The 26,267-nt window shown below is 36.8% G+C and overlaps 1 protein-coding gene across 2 annotated transcripts in view; it reads right to left on the bottom strand.

Annotated features, from left to right (window-relative positions):
- RAF1 (Raf-1 proto-oncogene, serine/threonine kinase) overlaps window positions 1-16,091 on the bottom strand; it is a 34,756-nt gene extending 18,665 nt beyond the window's left edge. For both annotated transcript variants that reach the window (XM_009585241.1, XM_009585242.1), the window contains exons 1-7: window positions 16,037-16,091; window positions 6,979-7,194; window positions 5,982-6,094; window positions 4,822-4,924; window positions 3,156-3,313; window positions 2,089-2,187; window positions 475-628 (exon numbers count right to left, since the gene is read on the bottom strand). In XM_009585241.1, coding sequence (XP_009583536.1) covers window positions 475-628; window positions 2,089-2,187; window positions 3,156-3,313; window positions 4,822-4,924; window positions 5,982-6,094; window positions 6,979-7,185 — 834 coding nt within the window. In that variant the 5' untranslated portion in view covers window positions 7,186-7,194; window positions 16,037-16,091. The remainder of the gene's footprint in view (window positions 1-474; window positions 629-2,088; window positions 2,188-3,155; window positions 3,314-4,821; window positions 4,925-5,981; window positions 6,095-6,978; window positions 7,195-16,036) is intronic.
- Window positions 16,092-26,267: the final 10,176 nt, after the last annotated feature.

Below are 26,267 nucleotides of genomic sequence, written 5' to 3'. Positions count from 1 at the left end.
TCTCAGATACAGATGGCTCTAGCACACTAGCCCAGAATCGCCGTTAATTCCATATAGGTGTAACACAAAACATTGCCAGTAAGCTTTGACTTGAGTATTCGAACTCCGAGAACCACATCCAGACTTACAGTACCTGTAGTCTGATTTAAAACAAACACCAGCCCCTCAACAAATCCAGATTTCTTTAGCAAAACTGAGCTTATTTTCTTTTCAGATCTGTGAAACTTGATTGTTAAGCTCCCCCACATCTTTACAGACACCAAAATTCTACCTAGAACTTCAAAGTTGATAAAGACTGCAAGAATGAACTATTAACTTTCTATGCAAATGTGTCACCTATATTCTTCATCACTCAGCGAACTAAGGCAAGAAGTAAGCAAATGACAGAAAGCAAAGAAAAGCAACCAGTGACTATTAGATGGCCAGTCACAATTTTAGTTTAACTTTATGCTATTCCCTCCCTACCAGTATTACCTCAATTATCCGGCTGTCTACAGGCATTGTAGTGCTAACCATATGGACATTTGGTGTGGATGTAGATCGCTGTCTTTGGGAAAGGGAGCCCTCAGAGGAAGGATTTGATGTGTTGAATGTGAAGGCATGAGGTGTAGAATACCTGTGCTGGGAACTGAGAAGGAAAGAGAGAGAAAGGGAAAGTTGTGGTTATTTTTTCCCTTCTAGCAATTGAAAAATGCTGTTCAATGTAACCTGTCCAAAAGCAATATACACAGAATCCCAAAGAGAGAAAAAGCTGGCACTTACATACTAACTAAACTATTAGGTCAGCTGAATCATTCCCAGTTTAACTTAGGAAATAAATTTAAAAACTTGAAGATCTTGTCAGCTCACATACTTATCTGGTGTGTTTAACATAAGTCTGTTTCTGCCATTATAAATTTTGCCACAGTTCCCCATCAAATCACATTTAATATACTGATAAAATACTGGCTCTGCTGGGTTGATTCAGGTCTGTGAAATTTAAACAAATTGCTCATTTCAAGCCTGTTAAATGCATAGCTTAAGAGCTAGTTTTACTGCTAAGCCCTAAATTTGTAAAGGTTTGCAAGACTGTTCAATGGTTCGCACAGAACAGCCAGCAAGGAAGTCATGAAACCCAATACCAGTTAAAAGGAGGCCAACACTAAAATCCAGTTCAAAAAAGAGTTATAAATCACAGCTAAGGTCACTCAAACCTTATTTATCCCAAATCACACAAGTATCTTAACTGAAATCAGTCAGCCTTCATAAAAAGCTTAAAAAACTATCAAGTTATTGAGTCATTCTTCAACACTGGAAATAGAATAAGATGGCAAAGAGAACATAAGATCAATTCCTGATGCAGCTCCCACTAAAATAAATAAATAAATACATAGAACCATTTGCAAGTCAGCTACGTGCTCTGTGCCTCATTCCTGAATAGGCCAAGATTTTTCAAAGGGATGTAGAAAAAACAAAAGATGGCCTGCCCTCTTCAGCCTCTAGAATTTCAAGGAAAAGAATACAGGCACAAATTAGGATCAGAAGACAGGCCCCTTTGAAAGGAAAGCAAAGCAATTTTTATTCTAGCATTTAAAACTATAGGAACATTCTCTTTAGGTCTCGGAATTTTCTTTAAGAAGAGCGTATTTTCAGTTTCCACTGTTCTCTCTTTAAACTCTTATCTGTCATCATAATATCAGAACGTTATTTTAATTTATGTATGCAAGTCATACAAAACAAGTCACAAATGCTTACATGTATACTACCTGATCAGATAAAATAAAATTAATTCACAAAGATACCGAAGGGAGCCTTGAGTTTTCTTAGGCAGGAAAACAAACGTCTCCAGAAAACCTTTAATACCCTCCCTTAAAATCTTAAAGACTAAAAATTAAAAATATAAAATCCCAAATCAATGTTTTGCTTGATTCTAAGAACAAGAAAGGACACTACATATTATCTGTGATGAAGTGGTGTTGCCTTCTTGCACATTTATTCCAACCTTCTATAAGATTGTTTTATTTTTGAGGAGTTGGGGGTGTTCTGGTTTTTTTTGTTTTTAATCAACTGCATTTCCCAAAACAGAAATGACAGGAAATACTAGCTTACCTAGCAGGTATCCGGGAGACAGACTCCCGCATCCGTCTCACTGTCAAGGGAGGTAGTGCAGGGACACCACTGTCACTGATATTTGAATTTGGGAACAATCTGAAATATCAACAAAAACAATTACAATTTCAACTGCTACACTACCTCCTGTACAATGCTCTTTAAAGCTGAAAATTTAAAGGGCTGTTCCTTTCCAGCATAATTAACTTCATGAACACATTCCTATCTTTACATAGTATTTTTCCTCTGTGTATGGTATGACTAAAAACTATGTCTTCAGACTCCCAAAGAAAACTTCCATGTGTTCTTTCTAAACTTAAGATACAAATCTTTTTACATCAGACTTCAGATTTTCCTGAAAGGGTATTCAACACTAAATTTTTAAAGTTCTATTAAATCCAGGTAGCACCAAGTGGCACAAGTCATCCTACACTCTAACGATTAGTCAGTATGAGAAAATGCATAACTATATGACCAAGTTTAGCTATAAAAAAACACAATCACTAAGTAAGACACATAAAATCAATTACAGGTTTTAACACTTGCATAAAAGGACTTCTTCTAACATAATGATTTTCAACTTTTTCTAATCAACAATAGGAAAGTATTATCCTTCATCAGTTTTCTCACCATTCCATGCATTTTCAACAGGGTGTCAAAAGTTGTGGTAGTTCTGAACACCCATGCTTCCAACAGCTAAACCACAACTGAATCATGACCTTTTTTTCTTCTTACCAAAGTGTTATGCGAGAGGAATTACTATTACTCTGTTGAAACAGAGGGCATTATAGCAACTGCCTGGTCATTCAAGATCTTTATTTGCTTGTCCCAGAATATTAAAATTTACAGCAAAAGCAAAATGCATCTAATGTAAATGGCCTTCTTCACCTGGGAATAGACAATCATTGCTGGCTGTTTCATGAAATCAATACAGGAGTTCTGTATATTGATGAAAGTGACTACACTTCCCAACAATCCAAATTTATCTCTATGATAAGAGATTAAAAAAAACGATGCTTCTCTGTCACAGAGAATTACTGTTGCTATTAAAAAGGAACAGTCCTTACAAGAGTTGCCTGATATTGCTCCAGTCGACACACATGGTTGGAACTTTAGTGCTGCAGTGTTCGTGGAATTTATAACCACATGTCTGACACCGAAACCCATTTAGCAGGAACTTCTGGCAGATGTCACAGAAAGCAAGCTTTAGAAATGTCTTCCGAGCCTAGAAAACACATTAAATGATTAATCCAAGCTACTAGCTTCTCTTCATTAGCTGAGATGAACATCTTCAGAGCCTGACATAAATAAATACCATGTTAAAATGTTATCAGTGCCCCCAAAGTGCTACTGAACTTAAAACCACACTTGAGTATTCTTGCATATATTTCCAGTTTGGTTGGAAACCTGGAAGGCTTACAAAAATTTAGGGCTTTGTTTACCTGATTATTAGAAAGAAAGAAAGAAAGAAAGAAAAGTGTTCTGTCAAATTCAAAACCACTACTTTGTGCCCAGTAAGGTGACAGAGTCGGGTGGGCCAAGAATTGGGTTTTTTGTTTGTTTTTAGTATCACCAAGGAGGTGAAGGAGGATCAGATCCTAAGAACCACCTCATTTTTTTTTTATTAGTCAAAATGCGTGTTATGTGACTAACCAATACCCCTTGCATAAGAAATAAATCCCTTAGTAAATAAAATATTTTAAGGAAATTCTACTTTTCTAAACAGCATCTAACATTTTTTTAAAGCTTCTGAAATACAAAAAAAAGATTAAAATGAACCAAAGCATTTCTTCCTCCGGAGCATACTGTGGAAGAAGGCTCGAAGTTTGAGCTTCTTCCAGATCTGGAGAAAAATATTGGTTTTCTGGTGACCAATTGCAGATGATTTTATTTGTAGTTTTCTAAAAATGTAAAAGTAGAAGCAAAGCTACTTTCAGTTTTTGTAGATCAACCCTAACCTTTCTAATGGATGTAAATGACAATCCTTTAGTTTTGCCACTTGGCACAATATATTTCTGGGACAAAACAACAAAAAGACTAGAATATAGGAATAGAATTCCTTCCCAGGGAGAACAAAATAACGCAAGTTAAAACTGTTAGAGTTAGGGATTATCTCTTTGTCAAAAAAAAAAAAGCTCTATTTATTTGCTCTACACTGCGCAAATAATCCATTTTTGAGAAGGAACTACAAATCCAAAGTCTTTCATCCCCCCAAAAAACACCCTGTCAAATTACAAGACTCACAAAACAACATCATGACCTTGCAGAATTAACAGCACCCCTGTACATTCAGTACAATTATCAACAGTCCAATAAAGTTGCCAAACTTATCCAGCCTTTTTTGACTGATGAGCCAGAGACTGAAAATGCAAGTTACCTCCAAGTTCTGGACTTTAAAGACACGATTTCTTAATATGACAGTTTCAGAAATATATATTTATATAAAATAAAAATGGCAATCATCAGACCTTTGAAGAACATGCGTAATGTGAGCTTTTAAGTCTCTGACACCTAGGAATCACAAAATGTAAATAGAATTCCAGCATTTCATTGCAAATTGATATTTATCCAATCTAATCTGGGGGGGGTAGGGGTGAAGGAATCAAATCATCACTTCTGAAATCCCCCCGTGTTTTGAAAGCCAGAAGTACCTAATGCCTAAAACATTCTTTGACTGAATATGTGGTTCAATTGATATAATTTACATCAAAATACAGAAGAGGAAAAACTTACAAAATTGTGTGTAGTGAGTGGAACATGATCAAGAAAGTCCACTTGCAGTTCCTCTCCAATCAAGGAGGCAGCATCTGTATTCCAATCCAAACGCACTTTTTTCCTGAAAGAAAGAGAAAATGGGGACAACAAAATTACTTAGGAGATAAGAAGTCTGGCCTAATCAATGATCTATGTTTTGTGAGTTTTCTTGAGTAAACTGAAAACAAATACAAAAAACCTCTTATAGTGAGCTATATTTCAGTGTCTTTCACTTAAAAAATTAGAAGCAACTTTGAAAACATAACGATTCACCTCTTTTTCTGTTTATTTTTTAACGTGTAAGTCATTTAGATACATAGATTATTTGAAATAAGACACCTAGAAGCTGTAATGGAGTCACAGAAATACCCTTATAAACAAAACATAAGAAATTATGAATGGCAGACTTAGTGACATGAAAGCCGTATTATGTGCTTCAGCACTAAAGTTACTGGTGACCCCAGAATGGACTCAGTTACATAGAGATGTAAACCCACAAATGACTGCCTCATGATTGAGGCTTAAAAGAGCATTAAGCCCAAGCCTTACGAGGTGTGAAGTTAAATGTATTAACTCCATGAGATACCTTCACTCCCTCAGCTTGTAAAAGAATCATTTGGTATTTAATAGCAGCATCCCCGGTCCTACAAAAAATAAGGAATATCTGCAGTGAGATTTAAATCCAAACATTGAAAAGTTGTAGAGGAATGTAGAGCCTTAAAACTGAGCACAGAGAGGAGACGTTCATTTAAGTTGGCTTAGAATCACTAGCACGGAAGTTTACCAACTACAAATGCAGAGGAGAAATGCACCTCAAATATGAGGGCATATCACAACATTTCACCTAGAGCATGACAATAGCCTCTCTAAGACACTACAAGCACTTGAGCATACTCCTCAATTTTGAGCATTTTTAATATTTAGCTTTAAAACAAAAGTAAAATTTTTAATACCCAGGAAGCTGAAGGAGTTGCCCTAGAGGAGGGTAAAGAAAGCAACATGGAAGTGTTCACAACCAAACTGTGCTTTTAAAAGAAACTAGCAAGAGAGAGGAAGAAAGCATTATCGCTGCTATTGTAAAAACAAGAGTTTTACATTCTCGAGTTGAAAGTTTCACATACAACATTCCAGACTCTTACCCTTTTGGTTCAGTAAGAAGTCGAAAAACTGCACAGCATTCTGGCTGCAGACCCCTTACTTTAAGTGCCTTCATAAGACAGTCGTGTAAGGTCATCCCATTTCGCACATTTACCTGTGACCAAAGGAAAATATTTTAGTCAGTAATTGCAGAATTTGTTTAAGCTTTTTGGGGGAAAAATAAAGTCTTTTTTTTCTCCTTTCCTTTAGAAGTTCCAGTAAAACTGCACAGCTGTTCACTTTTGAAGTTAGTACATAGATAAATAAAAATTACTTATATGATGTAACAACAGACTGCTGTGCCTTTGGATTTAACTCACCGCACGTTAAGCCAGCCTGTCAGGCAGGCACGTTTTCTGCCATACACGTAACTATTGTGTACTTACATAAAGGAAGTTTTGAAGCTATTTTAGATTACAAATACTAAGTTTCTGTGAAACGGGATTTTTATATAGCACTCATACAAGTAGGTAGCCTATAAAAGTAACAGAAATGCAGGCAAATATAGTTACCTGAAGTACAGAAAAAGGCTTAACTTAGATTTCAGGGAACTTTGCGTAAGACGACTTAGTACACTCAGCTCCAAGAAATCTAATAGAAGTGTTACCTCAAGAAGTTTCACTTCAGCTTTAACTACCACACTTCACTGTGGGCATCCAAGTGAAGAAAACAGTGACAGAAATGACTACATGTTTTACTTCATACAGGCATCATTGTTTAGGTCAGCCAACTACTGTCTTTTAATGTTAAATATGTAAACAAAGTATCTTGCTCATGTATATTGGAAAAATACAACACTGAGGTAGAGAAATACAGGTTCTCAAAATACAGATACACTGCTTTCAAAATATGTCTTCTAGAATTAACAAACTGACGACAACACACTTAATCACAATAAGACCTTTTGTGAAGCTTGGCATTTCTCTTGCCAGATACACGTCATAGTGTTAGCAATGGGAACAGTACGACATTTCTTACATAAAGGTAATGTAGACTTACCACCGTGCGCTGCTTGTTGGGCAAGAAAACACGAATAGTGTTACTAGTTTTGGAAGTATCTGATATTTTGCCATCATCAGATGCTCGGCGTTGATAACCAAACTGCTGAACAATAGTAGGTGAAATACAGTTTGGGCCATCAAAGACAGAATCCTTGAGTCCAAAACCATTACTGATAGTCTTCCAAGCTCCCTGAATGTGCTCCATTGATGCGGTCTAAGAAACAAAAATTGAGAGTCAGGGAAAATTACAATAACCTTTGCTATAAAGTGCTACTCTCTCTTCCTGAGACAACAGACCTCATAGCCTCTTTTGAAAGCATCTGAAATGCACTGCCTTCTCCCTTGTGACACGATCAACCTACACATACATGGCACAGTTCACCCACATCTGCAAAATTAGCCTGAGTCTTGAAAGCATTTGACTTTCTGCACATAAACAGATCATCAGTAATATATGCACGATTCCTCTCACTGCATCTCTGGTGTCACAGGAGCAGTTTACCATCATGTTAATTTAGATAATCAATGCCTGAGGGGCCTTCAGAAAGGTGGCTAGATGCTAGCTGCAGGCCAAACGAATAGTCCTGTAAGCCAGATATGGCATGCAAGCATTAGCAGAGACTGTACTGTTAAGAAAAAGAGGCCCAACAGGAATTATAATAAAAAGCATTCATTGAAGAAATTCTATTTTTTATCAGTGATCTTGGCGCTTTGGTTTGGGTTTTTTTAGGGGGGGGGTTAGTTGTTGGTTTGCTGTTTGTTTTGGTTTTGTTTTTTTTTTTTAAAAGGGTAGCAAGTTTAATACTGTTAGTACACAATGAAATATATAACATTTTAATCGTAACAAAATATGAAACAGCAAAAAAAAAATTCTAACACACCCCCCCACACACTATGCTCAGTTACATTTCAGCATAAACCTCTCCTGGTGCAGGGACACGAACAACCCCCTACGTACTTCCTGATCAGCACAGAGTACTATTTTTGCACACTCAGGGACAAAGATAAAGGTATCAGTATATTTCTTCCCCCAGCTATCACAATTTCAATGCAGCTTGAACTCCAAATTATACTCCAAATGCATCTTACTCAAAACTAAGCAAAACCAAAGTCTGAAACAGTTTTGAACAGTGAAATATAGTCCTTGCTAAATTTTCAGGTAGCCAGATTCATTACCAAGTTTTCAAAAAGAAAAAAAAATAATAAAAAAGGAACAGTGAAAATAAGCGTGGTTGTTTATTTCCTTCATAAAACTGCATCCTTCTATAAACATCTGAGAAGCTGATGTTCAGAACTACACAGTGCAAGTGCACACCTTTTGTCATGTTAGTAGACTGTTTCCAAACTAATCTTCAGTGGTTGTGCACACCACCTATATTCCTGATCACCTCTACGAAAGATAAAGAAAGTCGCATTAAAGCTGCAAAGTCAAAAAGCAAATCAGTCAGGAAATGCCAAAATAAAGGTCTTCCAAGCAATCCTAATTCCATCCCCTTATGGTACAGGAAAGACTTACACTGAAAGACCTACATTGTTCCCCTGAAATCACCAACAACTTAATTCAGTACATAATACCAAACATTCCTTTACTGAACACCTATCAGTATCTATTAAAGTCTCATTTCATGTGTGGTCCTGTACCTTCCTTGTTGCAAATTATTTGAACCCTCCAATTCATTTCCTCATGCCCTTTTGTGTAGCACCCATGCCAAAAAAAAAAAAAAAAAAAAAAGAGAAAAAGCGCTCCTCTTATCCCAAACATTCACATGCTTTTATGTCAGAGAGAAGACGACGATGTTTGTTACAGTTGAAGAGCTAAAGTAATAGAATTCATGGGGGAAAAAAGATCTCCACTAGTGTTAAGTGTCCATTTTGGGATGCTCAGAAGGATAAACTTTGAATTTCAGAATGTTTTCACTCACAGCGCAATTCTGAAAAGGCTTAGCTCGATTTGTAAGTATTTAACATTGCTACAGACCTAAACCCGGATCTGACCAGGAGCTACAAAGGAAACATGTAACAACAAACTTTAAAAAAAAGGCTTGGTTTATATGAAGCACCTACCATCACATGCAAACTCTGCAGCAGCAGAACTCTAGGCCTCTTACACTCTGCTACAAAGGGATCTTTCAGTCAGTTCACGGACATTTCTTTCACTGACAACGTACGCAATGACAACATATATATCCTTGCCTTCCCTCCTGCCAATCGTTGTCATTCCTGCATCAATGCCATCAGTTGTGCAGGTCCAGTTGTTCAAAGGTTCAAAATATTTAAACATCAGTAAGATTTAAAACTCAATACCCAAATGAAATCTAATAAGATTTAGATACTTGGACTTTTTTTTTTTTAAATCTGTGGCACATAAATGACAACAGTCTTACATTTGATGTAAAAAGGGAACAAGGAATGTGAAGACACCGAGACATTCTGAAAAAAGGAGGGAGGAGGGGAGATAAAATTGAGGAATACAACTGAGTTCAGCATCCATAAGCAACTACACGTACAATATCGCAAATCATATGCATTGCCCTACTGTCAGGAATCAGAAAGGTGAAAAAGTTATGTACAGTTGCAACAACTGTATTATGCATACGGACAGCTAAAAGAGTAACTAGTTAGATGGTAACAATAAAAACAGAGTGGAGATAAACTGTTAAATAAGAGAGGTAAGATGAAACCCAGACAACTTGTTCTCTTTCCTCCTCTCTAACTAATCCACTATGGGGAACCCTACTTTATTTCACCCTTATAGGTAATACATGAGACAAAAAAAGAAGAGGAGCTCAACTGGATTTCTCTACTGAGTAAGTTGAGATAAGGAATAGCGGGGGCAACCATCAAAACCTCCTTGTTGACACTGCTGACATACGTTGACAACACCCTAATGTTACAGCCTTTATATTTAGTATTTTGACATGCTGCCAACAGTTCCTGAAAAATTCAAGAGAAAACAGGAAGTGACAAAAAAAGTCAAACTTGCACCTTGACAAAAGCTAAGTTTCATACCAAAAAAGGTACTTCCCTGCTCTAACAGTGTTCTCTCGTCCGAATATGAAAGGCCTACTGCATACTGTAGAACAGCCTACTAGAGAAGATCACAGAAACACATTCTGAAGTTGTTGTACATGCAGTCAGAAGAACATAAAGACAGCAACTGCTATCAGCCTTCTGTACAATACAGATGTCAGTTGTATCTTTGATTATGCATTTGCATCCTTCTCTTTCCTAGGATCTTTGCCTCAAGTAAGTGCTGGATATTCTCAGGGCTGTGTATATTTGGCACAATTCTCTCTTCCAGCAATGCCCTGCTCTCTCACCACCATGCTTCATCAGTGCATTTTTGCCATCTTTTTGGCTGCAGCTGATGATTGCGTCCCTGGCAGCTTGGGTTTGCTCACGGACGTTGAGAGTTCTTTTTCTAGAAAAATGAAAGTACCTCCTCACCTAAGCAGGCAAATTTAAAACATGCCATCCTTAGCTCTCCTTCCTGCCTAAACTGAAGGCTATGGGTTCTACTCACACACTTCAAGAAGGAGCCACCACTGAAGGGAGAAGATGAGAACTTGGCTCAGATCTGGCCTGGAGCAGACAAAGACCTACAAGTGGCCTGAAAGTAGAGGGGTAGGGGAGAAGAAAGGGAAGTTTAAGATATTCACAGTCTCCTGGGGAGAGACAGGGAATCCGTGATGAAAAGCTGCTAAACCTGCTCTTGGCATCCATGGTACATGCAGTTGGTAAGGTGGGGCTTGTTGAAGAAACAGCAATAATCAATTGTCCAGCTGCTGACTTTTGCCGCTGCTGAGAGGCAACCCTCACATGGGATGACAGGAGGCTCCAGCTCCTCAGAAATACCTCTTCACTCAGGCCAAGAACAGTGTAGTCAAGAACACATTTTCAATTCTGATACTGCATGGGCAGCCACTGGACATGTTCACTTCTCAAGCCTAGTCACTGTTCTTATTTCAAATGATTATCATGGAAGAAGAGAGACAGTCATAAAAGCTGCTTCTTAAGAAGTAATTTATGAATTATTTACACCTTTCCCCTGCCCTCTAGTGTAAAGAAAGCTAGCTTAAAAAAATTGTAAGAAAATATACAAAAACATCCACTTTGAACTCAAACAGCTCAGTGCATACACAGATATGAGGTAAGAGAATTAGCATGGCAACTACTTGACCAGCTTTGAACTGACAAAAAAAAATATATGTAATCACACAACATAATATTGCACATACACAATTTCTAGTTGGTGCATTGAACACAGAAGCAAGCACAGCAGCAGAAGACAACAGACACACTATTTCACAGGACACAGGTTAGTTGCATTTCTGACCACAGATAAGACATGTGCACAGCATAGCTTACCTTTCAGTGTCCTGTAACCTGTGCCCTACCATTGATTTGTTTATTCATTTTGGGTCTTTTGCTCCAACCAGTATTTGATGAAAGCCATTTTTACTGAAACTAAATTCATTTTCTCCAACTCTCCCAAGATCCACACCAATTCACTCCAGTGAAAAGAGGTCTGATATGCTCTAAAGAGAAATTTAATTTAAAATAAAGGAGGAAAGATTTTACAATGATGGCTTCATAAATACATAATTCTTAGCCTATTCCAGAAAAACTAGTTTTTCTTCCTTTAAATGAGTTACGAGCATGTTTCTGAAACATAATCATTACCAGATATTAGATTTATGTTTATGCCATGCTCAAATAATCCATTGCCAGCTGAATGTTTTCATGCATCTTTCCAAAATTTTTTCCTCCTGCAACTCTTCACTTCCATGAAAATTACTTCAAGCAGCCTGTCTACAACTGAAAAACTGCAATAGCAGCATTCAAAGAATATTTTAAGATATTCAAGTATGAGCATATCAGTTCTCTTGTAGATTCAGTACTGCTAGGAAACGGATACTGACTTGTTTCATATTAAACATTCGATTTGAGCAGAAAAAAAATCTCACACTATTCCTCCACCTCCCACAGGTATACTGCACACTGTGACCAAGATTGCACTTTTAATTAGTACTTTTTGCATAGATTACAAATTTTGATAGGCATTTAAACAAGCATTAAAACCAAATGCATGAAATAGCTATGCAATGTGCACATCTGCCAGTAACAAATTCCTACAGATCATTCACTCATACCCACTCAGATCATACACTCATATCACTCATTCATATCCAAAACACACTTTAAGTTACTTTAACTTTTCCCATGACTAGCAAAAAGCATTTAGTCTGAACTGTTAAAAATTTCAGTCTATTTCCCTAAGGAATGCTGAAACTGGTAATGATGAAAGGTGGAAGTTCGCAGGATACAAAGCTGAACTCCACTCAGTATAGAGTTTAGGTGCCTTGCCCTTTTCTTTATTTCTGAAACAAACACGAAATGCTTTTAAAGAAAATGTAAATACAGCTCCCCCTCCCAACACACACACATGCTGCCGTTTTTATCCACACAAACAATTAATAGTCATGCTCATGTTTAATTAAATACACATACAAAGGCAAAACACCACAGAACAAAACCCAGAATCCATTTCAAAATGAACACTTTTGTTAGAAAATATAAGCTTTAAAAGTTGCTTATAAGAAAAGTTAAATGCAACAATGCATTTAACTGTGGCCTTTTCTCAGTTCCCGTCCCCAATTGAGTAATTCTCAATTGATTTAATATTGCATGGGTGACCAGTTGTCTGGGGAAAAAAAAAAGAAACCCACACCCAACAACTATCTATTGTGATACATAGCAGTATTTTTTAAAAGTAGCTTTTCATAGCAGTAGAACATAAATATGGACCCATTCCTATATTAAAAAATAAAGCTGTGATCAATGTAAACATAAATGCAGGGCATGAGTTAGGATCAGTCTAACAACCCAAGCAGATTTCTCATACATCTACAAGGTTGGCGTTTTTCCTTCGAATGTCCTTTATTTTAAGAGATCGATGCCAAAAAGCAATCTCCCCCCTTAAAATAGAACCGAGAAGGAAAAAAAAAAAAAATTAGCAGGAGGAAATGTTATTGTTCAGGGGGAAAAAAAAAAACCCACACAAAAAAAACCCCAACACAAAAACCAACACTGAAAGCTTACATGTAATTTCTGACTCGGTTGTTCTGATCTTGGAAGTATCTTTTATCACCTTTTTCTCTATTTCTCTGAACCATTCATTTCTTAGTTACTACTTCAGCCATTATGCTGCTAATGTAACTTTGAAGTATTTAAGGAAAAAAAAAACATTGGTTTTCCAACAATTGGGCTGTACAGTAAGGAGGGCACAAGGAATACAACTCTCAGTCTGACACACTTTCAGATTGGTTAATCCTTTTCAAGATTAATACCTTTCTGTATTTAAGAGTAACTTTCAGAGTAAAACTTTGGTTAGTAAGCACAAACCAAGTCATACTACTTGTCTGTACTAGGCTGTACTTTGGGCTCTGGTTAGTTGGTATTTGTCACCAAAACTATCTCTATCTTTGGCTGCTCTGTGCCTGCTCTCCTCTGTTGATTAGAACGGCTCCAAGCTCCTTTTCCTAACCAATTTCTAGGAAGATCTGTTTGGTTTGTCCTTTATACGCAGATCATTCCCTTGTCAGTCACCCATTTCTTTCCACATGAAATTTCTATCAAGTTCAAGCGCAGAGCTCTGTAAGTTTCCCTACGAAACCTGAATTCCTTCATTAGAGAAACAGAAGCACTGAATACTCTGCTTGTATCTAAAGAGCACAAAGGGATATAGAATCCAAATCCTTCCCTTTCCCAAAGCAAAAAAGCAATCCCAGGTAAAAGGAAAAATGCAGCAGGTGTTTCCAAGCCCTCAATCAGAACTTTTTTACATTTTAGTTAAGTACTGCTGCTGCATTTATATAGATTCACAAAAAAGTTTATAAAATTGCTATTAAAACAGCTATGAAAGAAAAAGGCAAGCAAGGAAAGTACACAAATTTTGCACATACATTTTGTACGAGTTTTGCTAACAAAGCACCAGAACTCTATGTCATGGAGTAAAACCTCCACTTTTTTTAGTATAATAATTTATAATTTTTATCTTATAATCAGAATTGATAAATATTGAGAGGTGGTCACTCAATGTTTTAAATGTGTTCTCTTAACATTATGGAGACTATTAAAGCTGAAGTGATATTTAAGACATTCTCATTTTTTAATTTGGTAAATTCAGATGCATTACTAGAAATAAAAAGCATACTGAACACTGCTTTCTTATATCTGATTGTATCAGAATCACATTATTTGACACCTGTCATGCTTAGACTTCTTGTTTCTTCACTATAATGTAAAATTCTTCACAACAGAATCCTCCAAAGAAAGATTTACTAAGATAGACCTTTAAAGCGGACCTTGTATTGCAGAAGTGGGGCTATGAGTTTATATGTGTATTGACATTACAGAGGCAAGACACTTTGGACAAGCATTTTTTTCCCCCAAAGTCTTTCTATCAACTGTACATACATTCTCAGACACGTGCCTATTTGCATTCTGAACTTGCTCATGCTTGAATTGTTTCAAGTATGGATGAAAGCCCCAAACTGTGTTTACAGTTGCCTGGAACTCATCCACTTTACAGCAAGGATAAAAACGTTACTCAAATGTCAGCAATCCACTAAATGCCCTTCCCACACAAGTTTTCAAGGATTAAACAAAAGTGACTGAGAATCTCAGCACAAAGAATTACTGGCTCTGTCCTCCCTCAGTTGCATTTAGTAAATGAAATAACACTGAGGACAGCACCACTGAGAACATACCAGTCTTTAAACCAACCTCAGTTTTGCTGAAAAGGAACACAGCCTGAGATTAGGTTTTTCAAGTAACTGCGGGGAGCTGCTAGTTACGCAGGCTAATTCAGACATACCACAGTTACTGTTAAAATACCATTGCAAAATACCAGACAATGCTAGATTATCTGTACGGTTAGCCAGAACAGGATGAAGTGATGCAGCTAATTCGAGAGTTAGGTGTTCTCTGCATTCACTCAGGGCAGCTTTAAACTAATAAATTTAGTTTATTAAATGTGGGCTCTGTCTAGAACCAGCAGTGCCACCAGGAGGTCAATTCTGCAATTCTAAGAGCCTGCACATGGAAACAATGTACAGATAGGGGCGGGGGGGCAGCAGGGAATAGGGGCAATAGCACCCAGAAAGGTTTGGAAGGGGCCTTGACGTATTTTTCTCCGAGAAGATAGAACAAGTGATTCTCCCTTATATTTTATAATAAAGCGCACCTGGGAATAGCTGAACATATACTTCTGCAATATGAACTAAATCTAACATGGACTACTTGAGTACAAACTGCCTGGACAGCTCTAACTTTATTTCATTGTTTCTTATGCACCAGTATTTGTAAAGAAGCCTGCATAAAGTGGCAAATAAAAACTGCATGCAATTAGAAATTACAGATTGTATACAAGCAAAATTATTTAGACTACGTCAAACATTTACTGTCTTGAGTGCCTCCAAAAATAAATTATGCTCCATTTTAACTCTATCTCACATTATCTTACTAAATACATCCATAAAATTACAGTTCTGGTTTGGGTGGGTTTTTATTTTTTTAACAAAGACTTTTTGTTTCAGAGGTACAATCTCAGAAAAGAAAAAAAACCAACTACTAGTTGTAAGATAATGCCACAGACATGATTTACTTTAGGTCTGGATTATTCACAACAGATCTGTAGTTGCGTGGAAAGGCAAATGCTATTTGGAGAAGACAGGCAAATATCAAGATCTAAAGTTCTAAACTGAGGAAGGGCTTTCCCCCTGCAAAGTAAATATCCATGCAGACTGACTAAAGTAGGAGCTTAAGTTAAACATACACTTCTGATAAAGCAAACATTGAAACAACTGTAGGCATCATATCAATTTTGTGGAATTTCTCAAAAAACAAAAAGCAAATTTAGTAGCAGTAGAGGAATACAAGCACAGAGCTTGGTTGTGGTAAGTTTCCCTTCCCCCAGGAAAGACCCAGGGACCTTGGAAGAAAAAATAGGGCAGGGTAAGGAGGAAAGGAAAGATAACCAAAGTTATTTATACCTTTAGTTTTCCTTTAAGCGAATGAAGTCCTATGACAAAAGGATGAAGTACATCATCTGTGGAAGGTAATGCAAAAACAGAAGATATTTACTATTTTAATAGACAAACTTATACACATGCACAACATAGCAAATTAATAAAAAAAAATTATTTCGTTAATTACATCAATAGTAGAGTTAACTTATCATCCTTCTACTGTTAAGAGTTTTCAGGGCCTTCTAGCCTTTCATTATTTTATGCAACACTTCAGTGTAATGAGACACACTGTGTAAGGCTAGACTGCATGACAACCAAATGCTACCCCAGCTCAACATAATCTCATTCTTATTCAAGAACATAATAAGAATCTCTTACAGCTAAAAACTCACTAAAGTAAAAATTAAGTATGAGTTGAACACTTTCTTCTCAGACATCCTTACTTACACACAGAAACACCTTGCTAACTCACTAATGTTATGACAAATCTTGGATCCAAAACAACAACAAAAAAGTAAGTAACAAGAAGCTAAGCCTCTGAAGGCTATCTGTATCTTGCATATAAGCATTAACTGTAAGAGCAAGAATTCCTAGGGAAGCTGAAGAAGTCTTGATTAAAAGATTGGAAGCTCAGATTAGAGAGAAGTGTAAGCCAAATATACAAAAATATTCACTAGACAGTAAATGGTAAAATGTTTTCTTACCCAACGTTTCCATCCTAATTAGCAATTCCTAAAACAATCCCATGCAGAGATGATTAGAGAAGGCAAAGATGCAACACAGTCAAAGAGTCACTGAGGCTGGAAGGGACCTCCTGAGAATATTTAGTTCAAACCCCTGCTCAAGCAAGGTCAGCTACAGCAGGCTGCCCAGGACCACATCAGTTGGGTTTTGAGCATCTCCACAAATACACATTCCACAGCTTCGCTGTGCAACCTGTTCCAGTGTTTGACCACCCTCACAGTAAAAAAAAGTGTGTTCAGATGGATATTCATGTGTTTTAATTTGTGCTCATTGCCCCTTGTGCCGTCACTGGGCATTAGTAAGTCTGGTGTCCTCCTCTTCATTCCCTCCCATCAGTGTATTTATACACATTGATAAGATCACCCACAAAGCTTTCTCTTCTCCAGGCTGAAGAGTCCCAGCTTCCTCAAGTTTTTCTTTACATGAAATACAAGAAAGTACACATAAAAAAAATTCAAGAAGAGACCTTACATTGTTAGCTCACTTTTGGTTAGAAGTATCCTCTCTCCTGGATAGAGCAGGTAGGAGGGGAAAAAAAAAAAAACAAACCTGCAATGATTCTACCCAAGAGAGCAAACTCCCAAAGACTAACAAGAAACCAGAAGAATGCTTTGGGATCTCCACCTTGAGCCACATAGTAATTTTAAAACTAAAACCTACTTACAGTCTGAACTGTACATTTACCCTGCTTACTAACTTGTGTACCTCTCTACAGCAAACATTTAGGAATGTGACATACAAAATATTGTGAATATGGTTTCCATCATGAAAAAAGATAAGCAGGGAGACTGGGGAGAAGGGAGGAAGAAATGCTGTCTTTCACACACCAAAGGAAAAGCTGAAATCTTTAGTTCTAACAGAAGACAACCAGTCAGCAATAACAACATACTTAGGAAATAATCCACACTGAATCAAGGTGGAGGAGGTGTTGTTTGTTTATTTTTAACAAATTACATTACTGTGGAATAAGGTGTGGAAAGTGATGTGACCAGAAGGTACGTGGGGGCTACAAGCAGAAAAAAACAAGGAAGATCAAAAACACCGTAAGAACAAGGAGAGGATCAGAGAAGGACATCCTCATAGGAACCAATATAGCCATGGGGGCATAAGGGGGAAGTATTGGGGTTTTGTTTTTTAAAAGTAGCGAGGTTGACAATTAGCAAACTGATAAAAACAAGGATACAGTTATGATCCTCACATTTAGCTAAGAGGTCAAGAGATTTGTGAAGACCGGTTCCTGATAAAAACAAGAGCTAAAAACTGAGCTGAAAACAGTCTGGGACAAACTTTGAGAAAATTAATCCCGTCAATATGATGGATAATGTTAGATGAAAAAGAGGAGAGAAAACTGATGGGGAGGGGTAGAGGTTTTATAGACTGAAAACCTAAAGCATTTTTATTGCAAAATCAGCCAGAAGAAAAAGGAATCTCATATACAAATCAAGAAGAGAAGGCATAGCATAAAACAAGTGTGATGGGTTAAAGAAGAAGCAGGTCCAATATTTCTACCTGCAACCAAAGCAATAGCTGTAAGGGAGTAAAAATCATGTATTTTTCTTGACAGATAAGAGATACATAAAAAACAAAAATCAGTCAGAACATTTGCTAACAGCACTGGCAAGAAGGAGGGTTTAAGAAGCAAGTGAGTTGACAAAAATACCAGCTGTTATTGCAGATGTGAGATTCAATTAAACCTGAGAAGTAGAATTGTTCACCTAAGACAATGGCAAAGCCAAGCGAGAAGAAAATGACTCTATATTGGAGGAAGTGTGCCTGCTTGCAGGATTTCCACCTGAGACACTCCACAGTGCAAGAGAAGGAGCAAGGGAAGCAGGTGTTCTGTAAGGGGAATGCTGAACTCGCACAAGTTGATCACTGATCATACTTCAGTGTCAAACCATTGCTTTTGAAAAATTAAAAGTTCTACTACAAATATACACCTAATTGCACAAATAGCCAGAACAAGAGTTTGAAACAAACCGAGTTTTAAAATGATAGCTTTGTGTTTCAGTGTTGTCAAGTCACTTTTGAACTAGATGCTGATGGTTTTAGAAAACACACCTGGAAAATACTGTATTTAAGATTAGCTAATCACCAATGTTAGACATTTCAGCACTGTGATTCAGACAGTCACACATCTGCATACGTGATGTCCCATATGTGATACTTCTACAACTGAACGCCAGTGTTATACTGTTGTAGCATTCTTGCCGTTTCCTTCAATTTTCACTACAATAAGTTTGGTAGATGCAGCACTCTGTCACTGGCAGTGCTGAAAATCTATTCCCACAAAAAAATATTAAATTCATTTTCTATTGTGTGAAAGAACCTTCAACTTAAAATTTAACCAAAACCAGCTAGGCTTTTTTAGAAGTTATGACAAAATCCCACTACTACACTTATTCTTGGGCTACATTGTTAATTCCCTGTCTTTAAAAATCACATTGCCTATTTAAAGTCTCCACATGAGAAACTCAGAAAGACAAAACACTCAATGTACAAAGGAAACCAAAATTTAAAAAACCCTCTGCCAGACATAAAATATGCAAACAAAAGTGAAAGAATATCTTACAGTTACAGTGGCAGTATTACTTGTGGTGACAGAAGAAAAAAATATTTTCAAATATAAGACAATTTTAGTCTCAATCTGCCTGATAATTTTATGGAAAATTTTTTCAGAGCATACAGCACTTCTGTAAAACAAAATAATTCCAGGTACTGTCCTGTAATTTAACGTCACAAGGGCAGATCTTACTGGAATAGGTAAAAATAGCACTAGTGAACATGCCAAAGGAGAGTCTTTCCACTATATGGCCAGTGCTTAGGTTGCAACATCAGCTGGCTCTCTTTTTATAACCTCTCGATTGCCAGTGAACAAGTTACACAGTCAACTTAAAAGGTTTGAGAAATCTAAGAGTAAGCTCTGGAACTCACTTTCCGCTGAAATCAATCCACTGTATCACTCTGACACAAACACTTTGTTTCAGCATGCTATTATTGCCTGTGTAAGCTTTATACTTGCTTCCAAAGCATTTAACACAGATGAATGATGTAATTCAGAATACGGTTTATTTTTTGTTAAATGTCAGCATAAAATTAGAGGCTTGCACACTTTGTTGTTTCTTTTGGCTGCAACACACTCTGGAAGCTATTTAACTTACTACATTCTCTTTGCAGCCACGCATATGCCATCCTCCAATGAACCCATTTCAGCCCATTTCTGCAAACGCTCCCCCTCAACTCCAACCACCCTGAACAACCACTCCCTAACACCTGAACTCTAGATGGGGTTTTTCCATGTTTCCACATAAAGATAACAACCATCACAATATGAACATTTAAAACTGTTAGACCAGTGATCAAATGGAGACAGAAATGTTCTTTTGCTAGAAGAAATTCATGCTTCTTAGCCAGCAGCTTGACTTACAGATGACTGAAATTGCTTAGCTTTCTAATTAGGTACAAGGGAAACCAGTATCCTCCCATCTTCAACACCACAAACAGGTTTCTGCCTGCTCATGCCTACAGATTGGTATTGATTGGACACGGCTTTCAGAAGTTATTGGAGAGGGTGATAGGGAGGAAAAAGAAAGCTATAAAAAAGCAGGATGTCACTTGGCTTGCAGAGTTACTATTACATTTTTTCCCCTCAGTCTAAGAAAAACTGAATGATCATCAGCATACTTAACTCTCCTTAAGTTTGAAAGTGCTGCCATAATCAGAAATATGTTTCTTATTTGCACACAGTGGCCCCAGTACTGTGTCTATATGAAGAAATATACATAGGTCTCACGCAAATTCAAAAGCAGATAGAGTTTAGACACGTTTGCCATGCTTAATACAGGTTTTACAAAAAAACTCATAAAATTACAACAAAGATGTGCCCAAATAAAGACCTGATTTAAAAAAAAAAAAAAAGGTATTTTAATGCACTTATGAAATAGATTAGACCTGAAGGAATTAAAATTCTATCAGAAATTATCAAAATAAGGAAAATATTTACCTGTCATTAATCTTGGCATTAACAATTGCTAGATAAATTCTGAACTTCTGGAATTCTAAAAAAATGTTTTATAGATTTTGAAGTTGGAGTCATATCCTATGCCATAAATATGATCAACTTCCAGTGAAACTTAGAACAAAGTTTCTAAAACAAAGTTTCAAAAAAAAAAAATCACGTTGTTGCTATATATCAAATACACCTTTTCAACTGGAAGCTAGAGAAGTAATTACAAGCTCTTTCATCTCCACATTAAGTGGAATTAAAATATACCTTGCTTTTTCTTTTACAAGAAATTTATTAAAATATTTTATCTTCTATGATAATCATTTGGGAATAACATAACTAGCATTTTTTTGGGTAGCAATAAATTACGAATTTTAAAAAATTGTTAAAACATTATGAACTAGTATTTTTTCTTCCCAGCAACATTGCCACCATTGAAGCTTCCAGTCTAATGGTTCTCCCTACATTTGCTCTATTACTTTGCAAGACTATCCCTCTGTGCTCCTACATTTCTGTAACAATTCCATGCAAATGAAAGGGAGTACACATATTTTCACCTGTTTCACTATGCTTCCTTCAGTTTCACCAAGAAACTCTTACATAAAGTCTCACATGCAGTTTTATCTACACAGGGAAAATTACAGAATAAAGCAAAAAGGATGATAATTTACTTGTTTGTCCAACAAGCAGTCACAGTGGGGGAGACACACTTCGTCTCTTCCACAGGTAGTAAGAGAGTAAAGAGAGAGCAGTGCCTTTCATGGTATGCTAATAGACCGAAAAGACCTCTTTAGAAAATATTGAAAGCATGACCAGACTTTGAGCAAACACTGTTAAATGATTGAGAATAGAACAAGAAAGTGGAATATGCAAAAACTATTTTTATAGTTTTTTGATATAATTTATATCAAATTACGGATAGAGTTGACAGGGACATATAGCTGAAGCAAATGACTAGCAAAATAAAAGACATTACAGAAAAATAAAAAGGAAGATTAGTCATATATTAAAGTTTCTCAATATATACCTAAATGTTAGCCCTACAAAGGTACAAAGGCATTAAAGACATCTTTCTTCTATTTGTGCACTACCTTGCATCTCCCTCTTGCTAGTCTCTCCTCCAGCTAGGTGTTCCTAAAACACTCATTTTCAAAACCTAGCTTGTTCTACAGTGAAAAAATTTATGTAACAGAAGACTATAATGGGGGCTCTGAGCCATTTTTTAAAGTCTAAACCTCTGAGCCAGCTTTAATTAATATGGTTAACCCCATGCCACACCCAGCTGCAAGTTAGTGAAGCAACCTCCCTCTAGCTTGTGAACTAAAAATATACAAGATGTCTCAACTGCTCTTAACCGATACTACGTATTTCAATTGGAATGCAATATTAATTAACACCCTTTTGTCAGCTGTTTGTCAGAAATTAAATATTTTAGGGTCAAACCAATAGCAAGTATGCAACGTAAGCTGAAATCTGAAATGAAGCAATGTAATGCAGTAGTAAGAGAAAACAGACAGCGCTACCGTAATCAACTCAACATCTGCAGAGAGCCACAACAGAGCAAGTGAAATGATTCCACAGAGCAATGAAACTGAGAACAACAACAACAACATAAAAAGGGGCTTATATCAGAAGAGCTGGAGATACAGGTCCCATTTGCAGATTTTCAGATAGTACAAAGAAAACAAGGCAGAGTCACTTACACACTCACCACATGCAGAGATTATTTGCAAGGCAATTCTAAAACTCTTTTGCTTGAAGTTAAAACCAATCAGCTTTGATTTAACTGTGCTACTGCTCCGCTTCATTTATGCAAGCGTGCAGGATATGTCTGGAACATGCATAGGAGAAATGGTAGAACACAGACACACCTGCAACTGCATTTCCGTCCAATGACCTGCATTTGCCACCATATTGTTCTACACGAATCCACAGATTTTCTACGTTAAAATGTTAGCTCTAAAACGCTTGTCATTCCCCATAAGCAAGCAAAAACCTCTGGAAAATATGTAATTCAATCACATTGACTATGTCGCTTAAAACCCTGAAAAAAGGATACTCACTTACATAAATATTCTATTTCTCAATTATCAATTACGATTCTTAGCTCTGAAGTCTATCAAGAAAATGCTTTACTCATTTACAAATGACTCAAGAACAGCACTTTTTTATCCTCATCTACTGTATGCATTGCAACGTTTCAGAACACAAGATGACCATATTCTATTAAACTGTAAAAGGTCAGTACACACTGCTGCAATAAAATCAACTTTGTGTGAAACAGATTACGTTTATAGTACAAACACAAGATTCCAGTCACTAAAGGAATAAACGTGCACCAGCTGCTTCTCAAAGCGAAATAGTTGTTTACAAAAAAACAGTGTACGCAGCAAGAGCCAACAGAGCACTGAGAATTATTCACAGAATTTTGTCCAAAACAGACTTTCTTCTCAGAAAAACTACGAACACCACTAAATACATATCTGGATTACCCATACAGAATAAGTTGTATCTACTTCATGCTGTCTCAAAACTCATGAGCTAATGCATTCTCATTGCTAAAATACCTTGTTAATTTGTCATAAAGCTAGCATTTTTACCTGATTTCCTAGTGTTATATCAACTCCTCTTTCAATTAATTTCTAGAGCTGATAAAATGTTTCCACAACCTTATTGAATACACAATGGATATATTTCACAATAGAAAATAGTGGAGGGTTTTGCATAAGCAAGTACACAAAATCAATCAAAATCGGTACAATGCAGATGTAAACACGTCTGCTTGTTTACAAATTAAACTTACGTGAACCTTACTGAAATCATGCTTAAATTATCATGCTTGAAATTTTAGTTAAATTACAAGTTTTAATCTTGCTTTGACTGTTTTTGTTACTTCCCCAAATAAAGACAATTTTGACTAACGCAATTTGATGTTTTTTCGAGAAATAGAATGCTGACTTCTATTTCTCTTTACACAGTCTTTAGATTTCTGCATTTTTAAGTTAGAAGATGGTCCAGAAACTTATTTCTTACAAAACAATCATCCTTTTCAAGTATTCATTTGTTTCAAGCTGAATTTGCATGGAAGTTCTGGAAATTCAACTGCACAAAAACGTGTTACCCTTGTTTCCTAGGCAACTGGTCTTATGTGATCATGCCACCCAGCTGTCCCTTCTGCGTCTCCTCCAGCAACTCCTGGACATAGTAGCTTATTTGAACTAAACAGCTAGGTAGAGACATCAAGAATACAAAATTTCCACAGGCTATGGAAATAGGAAGCCAAAGGACAGAGGAATCCTTTGCTCTCCTGGCTTCTTCATCAGCCGGGGCACCACAGCACAAACCTTTGGTGTGCCAGCTGCAGCAGCACATCACCACATGACGAAACCAAACCAAGAAAAAACCCTCCCTCTTGCCTAGCTGGCCAAGAAGGTAGACAAGCAACATAAGAATAGAGGGAGAGGAGGAGGAGGAGAAAAAATCTGGAGGGTGTCTAAGTAAGGCAGTATTGAAAGATGGGGAAGCAAGGGGTGCTAGAGGTATCAGAAAAGCGTGGCAAAGGGAATGACGGAAGGTGTCATGAGAGAGAAAGACAGTATGTTTGCAGCAGAGTTGATCAGAGACCCAAATACAAATCTGTATTGAACTAGACTTTGTTAGTTCACTTGCTCTCATTACTTTGTTAGGAATATAAAAATAATTTAAACATTATGTATCCATAACACAAAAGTGAATTTATCAGCACAACTCCTGCATTTGAAACTAAGTGATTTTTAGACTTATTTCTACATAGGAATTCGAACTAACTGCTTTTGGTTCCCATCTCCTACAAAAGTTTTAGAACCAACAGCTCACATCATCTCAATTTAATTTGTTTTCAAAGACAGAAAACAAGGAAAACTTGTTTTTTCCTCAACTCCTGGTTTCCCAACAGTGAAGAAGCCAAATAAATAAACTGGGGGGAGGAGGGGAGTATACGTCCCAGAAGAAACTAGTGCTGATTTAGCGCACCAAGAAGTGCTGACCAATGATTTCCATGGGTCATGTTTGTGGTTTATAAAATATGAGTTATTTTAATAAGTTGTAGTAAGTTCAGGCCCTGAAACAGCAGTAACTTCATATGTAATTTGAATAGACTTTGTCGTTGTTAAAAAATAAAAAATGGAAAACTTTATGTACACACCAAAGGCATTCAACTGAAAAAAATAAAGTTTTATATCTTCTTTGGAAAAAAATAGATATTTTCTCTGCTACTTCCAGATTTTCTTTCAAAGCAGGTTAGTCAGCAGTGTTGCACAATAAGTTGTCCAGTCCTGAAGATATTAAGTATGGCAACAAACCATATGAAAAACACATTCCAGGTTTCTGAAAGCACCACTACTCCAACCCAAGTAAGCTAGTTCACATCTGATTTAATAATCTAAGATTAAATTGCTTACCGTATTAATCAGTCATCCATTTCATGAACATATATACAGATCCATACCTTTTTTGTGATTAATTGTAGCCTTAGGGTTTACTTACAGAAAATATTCATTAAGACAAACTAAATTAAAGCCACTTCCACTCTGAATGGGTGTCCACAGAACAGATTTAACTGAACTGCCCAAAATTAACTCTCGCTTTCACCAATTCAATCTTTTCTTCTGCACCAACACTGTAGGCATGTCCTAAAGGATATGTATATCCATTCAAATTATATCCTAGTTTTACCCAATGCAGTGATCCTTTAGGCAATATTTGGAGCTGAGTTCTTCCGAAGCATTAAAATAAAGACATTTTTAAATGTCTTTTGTACAAAACTATTTTCAGATATTTTAAGTTGGCTTTAGTTTTTGAAGAATCTTAGTTTTACTCCATTACAGACCCTTCTTGTTTTGCATATCTACAACAACCTACAATTGCATCTGGAATGCACACTGTGCTGCAGCAATTCCACTACAACTGGTTTTGAGGTCTCATTGTCCCAAGTAAGGTCTCTGTATTTATGGATGTCACTTAAAGGCTAAGAAGGAAAAAAAAATGCTACACAAATTATTTAGCCTGACGTAGGCAAGACGAACAATGGCTGTTAGCACAGGCAGGTTATTTGCGTGTACATTTAGACTGTAGATAAAAAGAGTCTAGAAACAGCGCAATCTTTGAGCCCTGGCTCTGGAGTAACACCATTTATACACGACAAAGTTGTAACAGTTTAGAAGAAACCGGGAAACTAAAGAATCTTACTGCAGTTTTCAAATGTCTCTTTTAAAACTGAATCTAAATCGGAAAAAAAAAAAAATCCACCCAGTAGCTCAAACCGAAGAATGCCTAAGCAGAATGCATTCAGTTATGCTAATACAACTTAAACACATTTTCCGTTCTCGGTTCAGAAAACAGTAGATCAAAGGAACAGAAAGGTTAGGGAGTCCCCGCTGGAAGCACAGGAGGGACAAAGCTGCCAGCAGCGAAGCGGAGACCCGAGGAGGCCGGGCAAGCGGAGCCACCGCCGGGCATCCCCCCCTC

This window comes from Fulmarus glacialis, unplaced genomic scaffold (genome assembly GCF_000690835.1).
Source record: "Fulmarus glacialis isolate BGI_N327 unplaced genomic scaffold, ASM69083v1 scaffold34629, whole genome shotgun sequence".
NCBI classification, from domain to species: domain Eukaryota; kingdom Metazoa; phylum Chordata; class Aves; order Procellariiformes; family Procellariidae; genus Fulmarus; species Fulmarus glacialis.
The sequence above is the reverse complement of the archived record's forward strand: the minus strand, read 5'-3'. Positions and strand labels throughout refer to the sequence as shown.